This window comes from Amphiura filiformis, chromosome 3 (assembly GCF_039555335.1).
Source record: "Amphiura filiformis chromosome 3, Afil_fr2py, whole genome shotgun sequence".
Lineage (NCBI taxonomy): Eukaryota > Metazoa > Echinodermata > Ophiuroidea > Amphilepidida > Amphiuridae > Amphiura > Amphiura filiformis.
Window position 1 is genome coordinate 8,702,501 of NC_092630.1, and position 15,599 is coordinate 8,718,099.

Consider the following 15,599-nt stretch of genomic DNA (forward strand, 5'->3'; position numbering starts at 1 on the left):
CAAAAATCGTATTGGAAGGAAGGATCCCAAGGAAATGACCTAAAGGAAGACCCCCTATGCCTGGACGGACAACATCAAAGCAAACTGCAGTGCAGTGGGAATCCAATCCATAGTAGACCCAGCAAACACAAAAGCGTTTTTAAAACGTTTTAAATAAGTTATCTTTTGGCTTTTGGTTTAGGTAAAAACGTTTTAATACCATTAAAATGTCGGGTTATATAAAGGTCATGATAACGTTTTAAAACGTTTTGTATGAAAACATACTACAGCAATATTTTTAAAATGTTTCGAAATGTCATTGTAAACTATTTTTGCAAATATTTGTGGCCAAATATTTTGTCAACACTTTAATAACATTATATTAAAATATTTGCACCCAGCAAACACAGAAGACACAGTAGATTACCAAGAAATGTTATTTAATGTTATGAAAACGTTTCATACCATTAATGTACCCTTTATATAACCCGACATTTAAACGTTTTCTGACAACCTTTTATAACCTTTTGCGAATGATGTCGAAACGTTTTGTGTTTGCTGGGGAAGCCGGTCGGATGGCAAATGACAGAGCTGAGTGGGGAAGCAAAGTGGCTAGGCAGCTATCTCCAGGACCTACCTGTGTCATGGGAGGAAAGCTTTAAGTCAAGTAAGTCAATCACCCATTTTGGTGCTTAATTTGACTAGTCTACATCCGCTAGCATACCTGGTTGCAAAGTTACGAGCTTAATGTCGCATGTCGCTTAATCGAATGTATAGATGGTGACATTAAATCATTGCGTAACCAGTATATTTTGTCCGTATAGTAGACTATAGTCATTCTAAGTGAAGCAATGGCTACACCTGGACAAAATTCAAAATTGGAACAACAACATTTTTGCTTGCTAGAGTCTCTTAGTACCACCCTAGACAACATATTAGGAAGGAGGAAAAAAAAAGGAAGCAGGGAAAAACATAAAGGCTTCTGCATCGGAAAACGGGTTTGCAGCGATCTTTATGAAGATAATGACACCAGTGAAACAGTCAATGTTGCTGACACACGGCACACAGAAAAAGCATGCCATCAGCCATGTGATGTATCAGAGACCACGATTCAGGACCCTGCCAATACGGAGGAGTAAACAGATGAGAGCCATGATGAAAAGCAACGTAATTAGCCTATTTTAATTCTTTAACCATTAATTGATCGTGTATCCACTTACGGGTTTACCCATGGAGCTATTAAAGATGGAGAAGAAATAGATTATGTAACGCATTGTTCACTTGTGCCGATTTGAAATCTGACAAGCTATTTATCGAAAGGTACCTTTTGTTTGGGACAATGGGCTTCCGCCATTAAATCGGTAAGCTGACCCGACAGTGTATTAACGCTTTACCTAGCAGGCTACTGTCAATAAGTGATCTGCAAACGAAAGTCGCGTGAAAGCGCCTAATGGAACGAAAAGTACCTATTACCATAAAACACAAGGGTGTCATTGAGTAGCCGTAAGCACAAAAAGGCACACATTAGCCGCTGATGTACAGTTCGTTGTCACCCCACTGACATTAGGTGCTTCATTTAAATAAATTGAATGCGCTTGCTGAATGATTACACATCAAGGCTGCCATGTCTGCATGTCTATAGTACTGTATAATGGTAATAGCTACGTATACATGTAACATATAATAAGTATACCGGTATCGTATAGGCCTATATAAAAGTTGTTTCACAAATTGACATTTTATCTTATTTTATTTTATTTTAAGAAGGAGAATGTCATAAACAGTGGCGTACTGAAGGGGGGCAGCTCTTCTGTGAGAGGTCTTGGGAGGGATGAGGGTGGAGGAGGGATATGAAGAATGAGAGGGACTGGAGGAAGAGAGAAAGAGGAAGAAATAAAGAGAAATAAATAAATAGACGTAAATAAATAGAAAGGTAAGGAAAACGATAGGAATGAGAGGGGATAAAACGTAAGAGGGGATGGAGAAGGAAAGGGAGATAAGAAGAGGGAGTACTTTAGCAAGGAAAGAATAAGTACAGAGAAAGGAAAAGAAAGGAATGACAAATAAATGTAGGCCTTATAATAATTATTATAGAAACTAAACACAGCCCCCCCCCACACACACAGGCCTAACACTAACAGCACTATAGGCAGCCATTCGATGATGTCAATGCCTTTATGCGTTACGTATTTAAAACGCCCAGATGTATTTACACCTGCCAAGCACAAGTCACCCAATTTCGAATTTATAGTAACTCAGAGACAAAAAACTTTAAAATGATTCTACAGGGTGTCTCAATAAAAATAGGCCCTTTGGATTGGGGGGAATTAACTTAAAATGTTGGCAGTAAAATCAAAACTTTTTTGTAGATTCAAGAACCATGACGTTTCCTCTGTAACATGGTGCATAAATCTTCAAAATCTGTTCACGCGTCACTGCGATAATTGGTATTGTATAAAAATATACCCATTTTTGGACCGTTCCAATGGGGTAATACACATAATGTGTTGTAGTTTAGAATGGAAGAAAGAAATGAAGCAAACTCTCAGTTTTGAAAACATCAAGAAACCAATCAATCTCTGAAAGGATGTTTTTCACACCTTTCTCTTTAGGTCAACAATAGTATACCTTCTAAAAATAGTTCATAAATGTCTCAATTGGGTCAGTTAAGTTTAATAGAGAGATTGCGAAATTTACCTGAAACGCGATACGGGAACGCCAACCGCATGCTACATTAGTCGAAAACTAACTAGTATGCCCTCTAGAGGGCGAAATCCATTATGAATTGGTCAGCCGTGGAATTCCCGTAAGGCGGTTACGTTGCGGTTGGTAGCAAAAAATGACGTTCCAAAACAAAAAAAAAACGCATTACAAAATGCAAAAAAAAATGTTATGTTTGTCGTGTTATGAAGCAAATCAAAGTATCCAAAGAGAACATAGTAGAGTCTGACATGTAATAAAATCTATTTTGGGGGTTACAATTTGACCTAGTATAGACATGAAGAAGTGCATAAATTTAGATTTTCTTCGACGCGATTTCGAACGGGCAGATTACCTATTCATTTGTGTGTGCAGAGGGCCGTCCAAAAATCATCTTGCGAAGAGGAGTTTTAGGCAAGATCGTGTCGTCTTACGACATAATGCGGTATGAATTGTCTGTTTTGGACGGAGGGACAGCAGTTCGTGCAACGTCATTTTTCGCCATTGGTATGTCGTTGCATTAAACAGCTGTCAAAGTGTCAAAGTCAAATTTGTTTTTGGTTTTAGTTAAAACATTTTGATAACATATCAATCTCTTTTATATAAAAATCATGAAAACCCCGTTTTAAAACGTGTTATACTGAAAAAATAATACAACAAAATTTTTAAACCAACATTCGAAATGATGTAGTAAAATATCATTTGAAACATATGTAAATCGACCGGAGGTCACCAAATTTCAAAGGTCACATGAAGTCAAATGGGCCCGATTTGGCTTAAAGTTGCTGCAAATTATCTTTGATGAGAGAGCATGAAAAAATAAACATGAGTTTATTCCAGGTCTAAGGTCAAATGAGGTCAATCAGAAGCCGCCACCTGATTGTATTCTCTGCTTGGCCTTTTATATATCTTTTGGTTCTGATAGATTTTACCACTTTTCATTCATATGGAAAGGTTTCTATACAAAAACGATTCTCTTATAAACCATCATGCGCACAGTTTACACCTCGATACACCCGAGCACACATTTTCGTCCCAAGAGCTTCCAAGCAGAGAATAACAAGCAGCGAATGTCTCCACCACAGTCTAAGTCTAAGCTAATATTTCCCCTAAAACACTTTTAGTCACTTGGTCAACAGGTAACACAATTCAATGTTATAGCAAGGCGAACGTGGAAAATCTGTTGAAAACTACCTATCCAAGCACATTTTTTGACCAAAATGTAGGTTTTAAAGGTCAAAACCTCAAGTGTTCCTAACAATATTTTTCAAATTTTATATCATTAAATGAAAGAGCACACTTATATTGTCCATATACTAGAGTCACTGGAATGAGCAATGGTCAATTCTCTTTAAATTGCAAATCTTTTTTTTATCTTTCAATTAGTGATTTTTATTCAGAAACAAGCAGAAATTAAGACAATTAACAACAAATGACACAAAAAACAAAAGGAAAAAAAAGGCAGCAAAAATAGTTATACACATTATGCAGTCAAAGACAAAGTTATAATATGCGCATATGCACAGAATCAAAAGGTCACAAAATAATCCAGAAACATTATCTACAAAATTTTATAAATAAAACAAAATTACCAGAAATGTAAACGTCAAATAGCCATTTACGAAAGTGGCATAAGAGTTTGTTTTTCTTTTTAGCAATGAAGTACTCCGAATCTCGGTTAATTTAATAAAAGCCTTAAGACCAATTGTATTGGGAGTTTTATTTTGAAATTTACACACATAAATATAGTATTTAACACTCAAGAACAAGTATGTCAAAAACATATCATCGGGCACCCCAACAATTTTATCAAAAGTTGAAATGTCAAAATCAATATCATCTTTATTTCTAATAGTTTTAACAATATCTTCCCAAAGGGGTTTGATTTTCTCACATTCACAAAAAACATGGGAAATTGTTTCAGGCATTTTATTGCAAAATGCACTATCTGGAGAATCCCTCCTTTTAATTTTGAACAAGAAATCATTAAATTCAATGGCTTTATGGACGATTTTGAAATAAAATGAGCGAAATCGAGAAACAATTGAACATTTAAAATTACGAAGATGAATTTGATCCCATTCCAAGTCCTCGGGGTCATCAGCAAACTCATTCCAAAAACAAATACGTTTTTCAGGAACACATTTCTCAATCATAATAGAATAAGCATGTCGAGGAATCTTTGGAGCTAAGGTTATCAATAAGCTTATCAAAAATCCCCACACTAGTAATTTCAAATCGAGCAAGTACAAATTTAACAAAGTTCTCACGACTTACATTGTGGAGGTTGGTGGCCTGCGACCAGCATCCACTGGTCTTCAATGCCGACTGATGTTTTGGTTGGTAGCGGGAAATTGGATCATCTGACCGGAAGTAGCAACTGATGTTGACCTCCGACGGTCAGATGAATGGATGACCGAGTCATAGGTGGGTGGAAGGTGGTGACACCCCTTGTCTCTGTTCAATGCGTTTGATTTGTATAGCTTCCTTGACGCCTCTGCGAAACCAGTTCTCTTCCCTATCCAGAATTTTGAACCCTTCCCAATCAATAGAGTGGGTGGAGCCAGAAACATGTTCATTGACTGGGGATGATGGCGTTTTCCCATGTTCGACGAGTCGTGTCCTAAGTGAGCGGGCACTCTCACCGATGTACGATGAAGTACATTCACCACAGGGGATGTGGTACACCACACCACACTTGTCCAATTTATCAGTCTTGTCCTTAGGATTGACTAAAACAGATCTGATAGTATTCGTCGGTTTAATGTGGGTGATGACACCATTAGACCGTAGCAACCGCTGAATGGACTCCGATAGTCCCGGAATGTAAGGGATGGAGACACTCCCCTTAGGTTGACTTGATTGTTTCTTGGACTGAGATTTGGGTTCCCGTTTCTTTCTGGCAGTAATCCAGCTCCAATCTTCATAGCCACAAATGGCCAGAGATCTACGAACCTTGTCAAGTTCTTGTGTCCGCTCTTCCTCCTTGGTGACAATGGAATTAGCGCGATCACATAAGGTGTGAATTACTCCAAGTTTGTGTTGCAGTGGATGGTTGGACGAGAAACCCAAATACTGGTCCGTATGTGTTGGTTTACGGTACACTTTGAAGCTCAAATTGCCCACATCATCTCGCGACACAGATACATCAAGCATCGGTAAGCAGCCTTCCGACTCTTTGTCCAAGGTAAACTTGATGGCGTGATGTTGGTTGTTGATGTGCTCAGTAAACTCGTCGATCAAGTTCTTGTCGATGATCACCAGGGTATCATCCACGAAACGACCCCAACATTTTGGGGGCTGTGAAACGAAGCGAGGGCCTTCTGTTCGAAATCCTCCATAAAAAGATTCGCTACAATCGGGGATACCGGGAACCCCATGGCCGCCCCTTCAATTTGTTGGTAAAACACATTGTCATATTGAAAGTACGTGGTGGTAAGTGAGTACTAAAGCAAAGTCACGATCTGATCGACATTGAGTTCAGTGCGTTCATGAAGGGTGGTGTCATTTCTCAGGCGAGTGTCGATAATGCGAAGCGATTCATTTTAATCCCGGTGTGCAAGTAAACAAAGCAGTTACATCGTAACTTACGAGGATTTCGTCATTGGTAAGCTGAACATGTTGTAATTTCTCAACCAACTCCTTACTGTTCTTCAACTGGTGTGGCGATCGCCCAACCAGAGGGCCAATAATGTCCGCAGTAAATTTTGCAGTCTCGTATGAGAACGCTCCTCTACATGCAACAATGGGGCGCAAAGGCATGGTGGGCTTATGTACCTTTGGGAGCCCATAGAATTTTGGTGTCTCCTCACTGGTGGGATACAATTTCTTGTATTTAAAGTCACTAATTGCACCACTCTGTTTTAGCGGTTGAAGAGTTTTAATGAGCTTGCTCTTATATTTGCTGGTAGGGTTGGATTTCAACTTGTTGTAAGTCTTATCATCGCTAAGCAGGGCGTCTGCTTTAGTTTTGTAGTCCTTGGTATTCATAACTACCGTCGCTCTTCCTTTGTCCGCGGGGACAATCGTGATCTCCAGATTGTCTCCCGAGTAATTTCAATGTTTGGATTATCGATCCAAGAAGCAGGAACATTTTCATTAAATTGCAAATCTTGAGCAAAAAGTAACTATTTTCACCTGATTTGTCATACGGTTGTAAATTCAATGAACTATGACTTGATGTGTATTTAGCACCTTGAATCTAATTTCATACAAAAGATTTAATTTTTAATCACCAAGTGTAATCACGTACAGAAGCATCACACTTATAATATATACTTACGTAATACAATAACAACACACATGTAAAATAATTATGGAAAAGATATTGAATTGTCAATAAATTCTTACAGATGAAATAGGTTTTAATGCATTAATAACCATGGTAACACAGTCAGGACGTGACTGTAATTGAATACAATCTAATTTTCTCTGTCCTCCAATTGTTTATACTATTATTACTAATATAGTTGCACCCTTAATTTTCTTTTATTTAGAAACCCTGAATCTAATTTCATACAAAAGATACTTTTTAATCACGAAGTGTAATCATATATATCGCCATGCGTTTTGAAGTGGTCATAATTTTTGTTTCTAAATTTTGATGCTCGGCGATGTATTTTTTGTTTTTAAAATGTTTCTTTAAAACTAAAGACCCAATTACAGCAAAAGTATAGATTTTAGGAAAGCTTATGTTCAACGAAATCCAACTGTACACAAATCAAGTTGTATTACGGGGTGCGTAAGCAAATATATGGGGTGATATCATGATACTAGGAATATTATTAGTTACCCCCTGTTTGTTCACGGGAAAATATCTATGGTTTGGTGCCGGATTCCATGAAGCCTAAGGCTGAATGGAATACGGCACTAGTACCGTAGATATTTCCCGTATTTCGTGAGAACAAACAGTGGGTAACGATTTTATCCTTTAGTGAACATGAATTCTAATATCTTACGACTTGTTCCTAAGCTTTGCTGAAGGAATTTAGTGCGATAATCTTACTGAAAAGTAAGGACAGTGCAGCCATGCCGCGCGTAAAGTATGCCCGCCAGTTTAGGATATCGCGCGAGTCATGTTACGCAGAAGCGCGCGTGTTAGGATTACGCAGGTAATTCGGGGAATATTACCTGCCTGTATATTAATGAGGAGTACGCAGGTAATACGACTTTATATCCAAGTGGTGTTTGACCAATAAGATTGCAGAATTCTTATCAACTAAAGGATAAGATAATTTATTGCATTTGCTACTGTTATGAAACACCTCAAATGAAATCTAATTTGGTTACAGGCCACTATTAGCTCTCATAAAATGTATAGTGATGTTATGTTATTGACCAAAGTGGTGATACAGGGTGTGAAAAAAAAGTTCATGCACTGAATGTTTAATACTTTTCCTATCTTAGGGTGTATAATTCTCAAGCCAATACAACAATTTAAAGCCAAAACGCACATTAAATCATCATGGCATTTGTGTGTAGTGAATAGGGAAAAATTGTGATTCGTGTAACTTGCGGTTCTCAGTGAGTATTATATAATAAACATGATTAAATAAAATTAATAACCGAATACGAATAATGAATGAAATAAACATTCATTAGGCTTGCAAATCAAACCATATTTTATCAGCTCTAATTATTCTTTAAATAAAAACGAGCTTGAGCTCCTTAATCCTCCTATTGACATTACATGGTGCACGTGTCCTCGCTCCCTTGTTCTCGCTCTTCCACTTTGTGTCCTCGCCTTGTTCTCGCTCTTCCACTTTGTGTCCTCGTTAGCTTCATTAGTGCTATTTTTTCTAATGGGGAATAGCTCAAAAATTACAACACATTCAGCGTGTTTATAGTGGGAGCAGATCTACGGTATATTGGCGTATCAAATTGTCCGGTCAGAAATTGTCCGAAAACTTGCTCACTATAAACACTAGCTGTACGTAACTGGTATGTACCGTACATCAATATCCTTCCGAAGGATATTGGCGCGAGATATTTGCACTATAACATATGGAAAGGTTTCTATACAAAAACGATTCTCTTATAAACCATCATGCCCACAGTTTCCACCTCGATACACCTGAGCACACATTTTCGTCCCAAGAGCTTCCAAACAGAGAACAACAAGCAGTGAATATCTCCACCACAGTCTTTGATTACACTACACGGTTGAGTGCATATCAATGTAAGAGCTATGGAGCTTCTAGCTGAAAAATGGGCCTCTTTCATTGGTTTTTGTCGAAACCTCAAGTGTTCCCTTCATACAATCAGAATTGTTTTTTAATATCAAACGAAAGTTAAAATCACTTTTCGTCACTAGGTCAAAAGATAACGCAATTCAATGTTATAGTAAGGCGAATGTGGAAAATCTGTTGAAAACTACCTAACCAAGCACATTTTTTGACCAAAATATATGTTTTAAAAGTCAAAACCTCAAGTGTTCCTTACAATATTTTTCACATTTTATGTCATTAAATGAAAAAGCACACTTATATTGTCCATATACTAGCGTCACTAGAATAAGCAATGGTCAATTCTCTTTAAATTGCTAATCTTGTGCAAAAAGTTACTATTTTCGCTTGTTTTGTCATACGGTTGCAAATTCAATGAACTATGACTTTTAAAAAAGAGCGCTTACAAATAATGATCACACCCTCTTCGTCATACATAAATTCTCCCAGCCACATTTCTCTAACATAATATGAAATTTAAAGAAATGGAAATTTAGTTCGGCAGAGGTGGGGCTCGAACCCACGCTGCACTGCGCCGCTATCATGTTAATTAATATTAATATTGTTGAATTCTCAAGCGCATACAGACGATTAATACGAGGGGCCAATGATACATACACAATACTTAAATCGATTTTGATTTCGGCCACGTGTTCTTGCTCAGGACATCGCGTCGGTTGCGAGGTATGGAGCCCAGTCAGCCTACCATTTTTCTTGTAAGACGGTCTGAATTTTTGCAATTTGTAGGAAAAGTCCACGTAGGATATTAAAAGATCAGATTCCCATAAAGACAAAACAGTAATCTTTAGTCGGGACCTACGTAAAATTTATATAAAAGTTTCACCATCAATTCAGTGTTAATTTGGACTAAATTCAGAAAATATTTTGGCGTATATAAAATTGAAATAAAATCCTCTGCCTCTTAAATAATCGTTATATATGATGTGCAATTAATATTCATATATTCTTTTATACATAGGATGCTTCAGTTTTAACACACAAAAAAATTCATTGAAAACCATCCCACTCGGCGATTTCAAAAAGGTAACCACGCTTCCCTAGAATGTGCAATAAATTAGCATTAAAATCTTTCTTATTTTAGCAGCATTCTAGAAACACTTGGCGTATGGCAAAAAGAGGAGTACAAATTGATATGTCACACGAGGACAAATTACCGGAAGTAGCAGCCTCTCAATGATGCGTTGAGTGCTGGCAGGACACGCAAAACTCTTTGCAGCCCAAGAGTGATCAAAACAGAAGCTACATGTTCGCCGCCACGACACGATCGATCATACTGTGATACGGGGTGTTTATAGCTCGCGCCACAATATTTACACATTCCCCGTGCTTTGTAAATGTGACCTCGGGCTAATTATTTGTGCGGTAACTGTGCCTCACTATAAACAGCAAGAGTTTTGGTATAGATGAGTTGACCTCAATGTTTTTCAACAAAGGCAAGGGACTCGTATATCGATATGCTTGAGCGAACTGCATACAACCACTACAGTGTTCAATAGCATTATTGTGATGTGGCGGGAGGTTTAAAAGCACGGGCCCTAAACAAAATATGATGCGCGCGCATAACGCCAGGGAAAAAAATCTATTCGCCGTAGAAGTGACCTAATTAATCGGAATAACTACCATAGCAATAGATGAATATTGAATATAACGCCCTGCACTACGTCGTTCACGCGGTACCATAGACGTCAAAGAAATGAATACATGAATACAAAACCCACCCAAGTCCATGGGAAGTGATTTTGAGAGAAAAACCTGTGTATCATTTTAATTCCTTAAGTTAGATTTACCTGGTCAATATGATACGTTTTACGTGTAAATGAGTGGATTAAACTGTATAAAGTATGACGATTAGCATTTCAGGGACTTTGTAGGGTTCATTTTAAATTTTGGACTTGGGTGGTTTTTTTAATCATATACAAGACAACAACGTTGGAATGAGATTACCACTAGTAAGATAATACAAAATAAAGCACACAGGTATGTATAATGTTGATAAGCATTCTGCCATGTAATATAAACCACACACGTTCCTTTATTAAACCCATTTTTCTTTCAAAAGTCACTCTCCAGCAATGAATGTGTTACAAGTGGACTTTTATACATACTGGATTTCAATCAATGTGTTACAAGACTCAAATCACGGAATTGGGTGGTTCTTTCATACATCTATTTCTCACATGCTCAATAGACGCAGATGATGGATTTGAGTTGTTCTTTCATACATATGACAGGCTTATGTATAGCAACAATTTCCCATGCTTAACTCAATTTGGCCAACGTATGGACTTGGGTGGGTTTTGTATTCATATATTCAAATGCTAATCACTCGCACCTGTAAGATTAGAATTTTTGAAAAGAGCGGCATTGTATACAATCTATGTTTGCAGACATTATACATGTGATAGTGCAATCTGCTTGTAGTGAAGGGCGATCTATTTAAAAATGGTATTCATCTATTGCTATATGGTAGTTATTCCGATTATTACGTCACTTCTACGGCGAATACATACAAGGACTATCGTACTCGATGTACGCAAAACTCGATATGTGGACTCATTATGCAGTTATGTCTACAGCAGAATTCACCACGACCTTTGCAGGACTTAAACCCCGTTAAACCAAGATAAAAACTCATTGAAATCAGCTCAACTATGTTAAATCAGGGATGTGTCTCATATCCCCGGTTAAATCCACAAACACATGTTTCTGATTTACCTGTGAGATATCGCAATGGGATGTGATGAAATAGGTATTATAATTTCAGTTGGATGCACCATTACAAAGCAAACGCACGGTAACAATACTTTGCATGGCCTTTGTTTCCCAAATGAGAACAACAGTCTGCATATTGTTAAGCAACTTTGTTGATGGTACAACTCATGTCAAATGTTAAAGTAATTGTGATTGTATCACACAAGTAAATGAGAAACACGTGGTTTCAATAATCACCCACTTGAAATCCCCTGGCTCTCTCCACTGACCAAGTTATGGACAGATTTGGGTGTTGTTTTTGCTGTTATCTGTCATTTACATATCAGGGAGGTGCGACCATTTGCAGTTTTTAGCCTACATGTAAGTAAAGGTAAAGGAGACGATCCTGTATAAACAGTGATCGGAGTGCCCATCTCTCTTTCATTAGCGATTGGGCCAGACTCATCCATGTAATGTTGCTATAGGGGGATCGCTACACCTCCTCTACAGCGAGTCTGTTACCTTCCCAGCATTTAAGAATGCAGGTACCCATTTAAACACCTGGGTGGAGAGGAGTAATCAAGATAAAGTGCCTTACTCAAGGGCACAACACGATGGCGTCGCCGGGGCTCGAACCCGCAACCTTCCGATTATGAGTCAGTGCCCGTTCCGCTAGGCCACCGTGCTCCCTATAATATATACATGTAATGTAACAAGTATTGTTTTACAGGTGACTAACTTTGGAATTAAAAGTGCTCAAACCCATTACAGGTGAGCGTAAGAAACAAATTCAAAGTATAGACCTCTGGAAAAGGCAACCGTTACTACTAGTTTCACAGCATGTATATATTATTGTTGATTGACATCAAGTACAAAAAATATCCGTCAAGTGGTTTAGTTCTAACGGAAGAGAGCGGTCCACAAAATGAGTGATAGTCACTAAAAGTTGCATTCGATTTACACAGGGAATTTTGCAGGCCATGACGTGCCCTTCCTTACTAAAACACAAAAGTGCGAATATTTCCAAACATCTAAATTAGCTAAAAATTTAGGACATGTTATAAAACTATATTTTCTAGAATTTCAGAGAGTACAAGTAGTTTTCACACAGGCAAACTAGGCAATGCCCTATACCTCTAACAAGGTTTATAGAGGTCACACGTCAATGACGAGAGCACTGTGTATTGTGTATAGGAAAATGGCTAGTAACTGCAGTATGTATAGACCAATCCAATTTCACGTATTCCTACACTGCAATGGCAGCCATAGCTGGGTCCCCTCTTAGGTCTATCCCACCTAAAATGTGAAATGTTGTGGCCTTGGCGGGGATATTTAACTGCATTCCATCACCCGTGTTACACGTAGACAAAAGAAGGATGAATGTTTACAACACAATACAATTCAACATCGATTTTTAAGCGGATTTAATCCATCCAATTGGGCAGTAACAACACCAGTTTGGTGCAGACGGGATCAAGTAATGGCCGACAGTATTCTGACCATCACTTGGCTCGTTGGATTCGTCTATAAACACGCTGCACGCTGAATAAAACATATCCACTCTAAATGACATACCAGTTCATGACACACTTGTAATATATAGTTACGTAATATAATAACAACGCATGTGTAAAATATTTATGTAAAAGATGCAAATGAAAATACATTTTTATGCAATAGTAACCATAGTAACAGTTAGGACGTGACCGTAACAGCCTAACAGGAGATACTTTAATTGTCTCTGTCCTCAAATTGATATCCTAATAAAGTTACACCCTTAGTGGAAAAGTCACAAAATTAGATAATTGAGCGATTTTAGAATAACCTTTGAGAACACTAATAAATGTTATGTTGTAATTTTATTTAATAAATTTTTGGTTTTTTTTTAATCCTGTGTTGAAAAGGTTCATAACATCATGCCCGAGTAGATGTGAAATGTTATTTGTTTTGTAAATTTGTATTTATTGTTTTAATCTGAATTAGTTCTATAACAATTGAGCAATGTTTTAATTAGTGTATTGCCCCTAGCAAACAACACGTTTTCAGAAAACGTTTAAATGTTGGGTTATATAAATAGGATATAACGGTTTAATACATTTCAGAATACATTTTTGAAAACTTGATGCAAAACATTCCAACATATTATTTAGTGTTGAAAAATATGTTGCAAGAATGTTTGCTAAAAATATTTTGCAATACCATTTTGACAACATTTTTAAAACATTGTAGTGTTTTTTCTTATCAAAAGTTTTAAATGTTTTCATGACCTTAATAATATTTGTAACCCGATATTTAAAGTTATTAAAACGTTTTGACAACAATCGAAACGCATAACGTTTATAACGTTTTAAAGATATTTTGGGTTTGTTGAGGGGATTAATGTCATAATTTACACCTGTAGATACATTGTTCATCGTTCATGGGTTCTCTGTGTTTATCGCAATGTTTAAAGATGACAACGTTGATGATGATTGCTTTTTCAATGGTAAACACAGAAGCAAAAACTTGACATATCCTTCGCGAAAGTGTTTGTTAGTCGCTGCGTATATGATGCAATTTATACTAGAATTAGTGTGCGCTAAGGCGACTGCCATTTTGAAAACCCACTTTGGCCATGTTCCGTAGAAAAAGAGCACGAAGGCTGTGAAAGGTGCCCACATCAAAATGAATACTACCCAGATGGTCGCAATGGAACGGAGGAGTCTCAGATCAGTTTGTTTAATCTTCTTGTCATTGTCCATTTTGCCGATCTTTGTTAGTTCCTTTCTTACTGAACGAGCAAATATCAAAATGCGAAAGTAACAAAAACTTACCAAAGTCATAGGGGTACATATACCCAAAAAGGTGAGGTAGAGGGTATAATTGTAACCAGTCAAGAAATTAAAAACGCATAGATATCCTTCCGTGTTGAACTCATGTCCTCCCCAACCGACGAAGTTTGGGAAGTCAATACCAAAACAAAGAAGCCATAAACCAAAAATGTAAAATGGCATCTTTTCTTTGGTGTACATGTCATAGTAAAGTAGTCGATGACAAATACAGATGTACCGGTTGATACTGATGGCGGCAATATTCCAAATAGAGCACATACAGCTAACGATACACAAGCAAGCTATAGTCTCACAAAGTGCGGGGTATTTGTAGAAGAACTCGCCTTCCGTTAGTGCCCCTAGGATACTAAATGGGTTGATAATGGCAGACACCATGAGATCAGCGATAGCAAGATTAACGATGAAAATATTGCTAAGAATTCGTAGTTTCTGATGAACCAGAACGGCACCTGTAAACATTAACGAGTGTATGAAACAAATTAGTGTACAAAGACCTTACTATAAGATCCTGAAAATATTTAATACTATATAAGTGCAAAAAACAAAAGTGTGGCTTAGTGGTATAAGTGTTTTCATCAAAGGAAACATATATAATACGTACCAATGACTAAAATGTTTCCAAATGTCCCGCAAAATGCCGTGAGCGCCAGTAAAACAAGATAGCCAATGATAAAACCATTGTTTTCAGATGAAATAATATTATCATTTACTGAACTTTCATTTTGATCCTGGAAATATTCCATAGTGAACATTCCGCCCTGACCGCTTCTGATAATATGAAGATATGTTGGTATATTGGTGGCATTAATTTTGTGTCGACACTTGGGCAGGCATTATTGTATTTACTTATTGAATTTAAATAATTATATTTTATTGGATGTATGGACGTAGGAGCACTGATTATTGATGACATTTTACGGAACCAATCCGAGTGAGAGAATCCTTTAGCGTTAAGTTATAACTATGCTGCAAGTGGATGTAGTGTCGTTCCAAGGAATATTAAATGATATAAATAGTCTGGTGTCAGGCCAAGGTAGTTTGCTTTTGCCAGTTAAAGTGTTTTTGTTTGTTGATTATTTTTCTATGGGTGGTACAAAATCAGATTCCGAAGGGTGTAAAATTGTCACCGCTGGGCAATTTGAGATATCCAAGG

At 37.4% G+C, this 15,599-nt stretch overlaps 2 protein-coding genes across 2 annotated transcripts; both read right to left on the reverse strand.

The window, feature by feature from the left end:
- Window positions 1-5,100: 5,100 nt before the first annotated feature.
- On the reverse strand, window positions 5,101-5,835 carry LOC140147053 (uncharacterized). The gene has a single exon (XM_072168825.1). The coding sequence runs from the start codon at window positions 5,833-5,835 to the stop codon at window positions 5,101-5,103; it is 735 nt and encodes a 244-aa protein (XP_072024926.1).
- An 8,197-nt stretch (window positions 5,836-14,032) lies between these two features.
- Window positions 14,033-15,189, reverse strand: LOC140147054 (melatonin receptor type 1A-like). The gene is made up of 2 exons (XM_072168826.1): window positions 15,048-15,189; window positions 14,033-14,895 (listed from the first exon to the last, which is right to left on the reverse strand). Exons 1-2 carry the CDS (start codon window positions 15,187-15,189, stop codon window positions 14,033-14,035), a joined length of 1,005 nt encoding a protein of 334 aa, XP_072024927.1.
- Between the last annotated feature and the right edge of the window lie 410 nt (window positions 15,190-15,599).

Coding starts and splice junctions, on each gene's coding strand:
- LOC140147053 (XM_072168825.1), bottom strand. CDS start 5,835: ATGCTTGATGTATCTGTGTCGCGAGATGATGTGGGCAATTTGAGCTTC.
- LOC140147054 (XM_072168826.1), bottom strand. CDS start 15,189: ATGGAATATTTCCAGGATCAAAATGAAAGTTCAGTAAATGATAATATT. Junction 14,896..15,047: donor TGGAAACATTTTAGTCATTG/GTACGTATTATA, acceptor TAATGTTTACAG/GTGCCGTTCTGGTTCATCAG.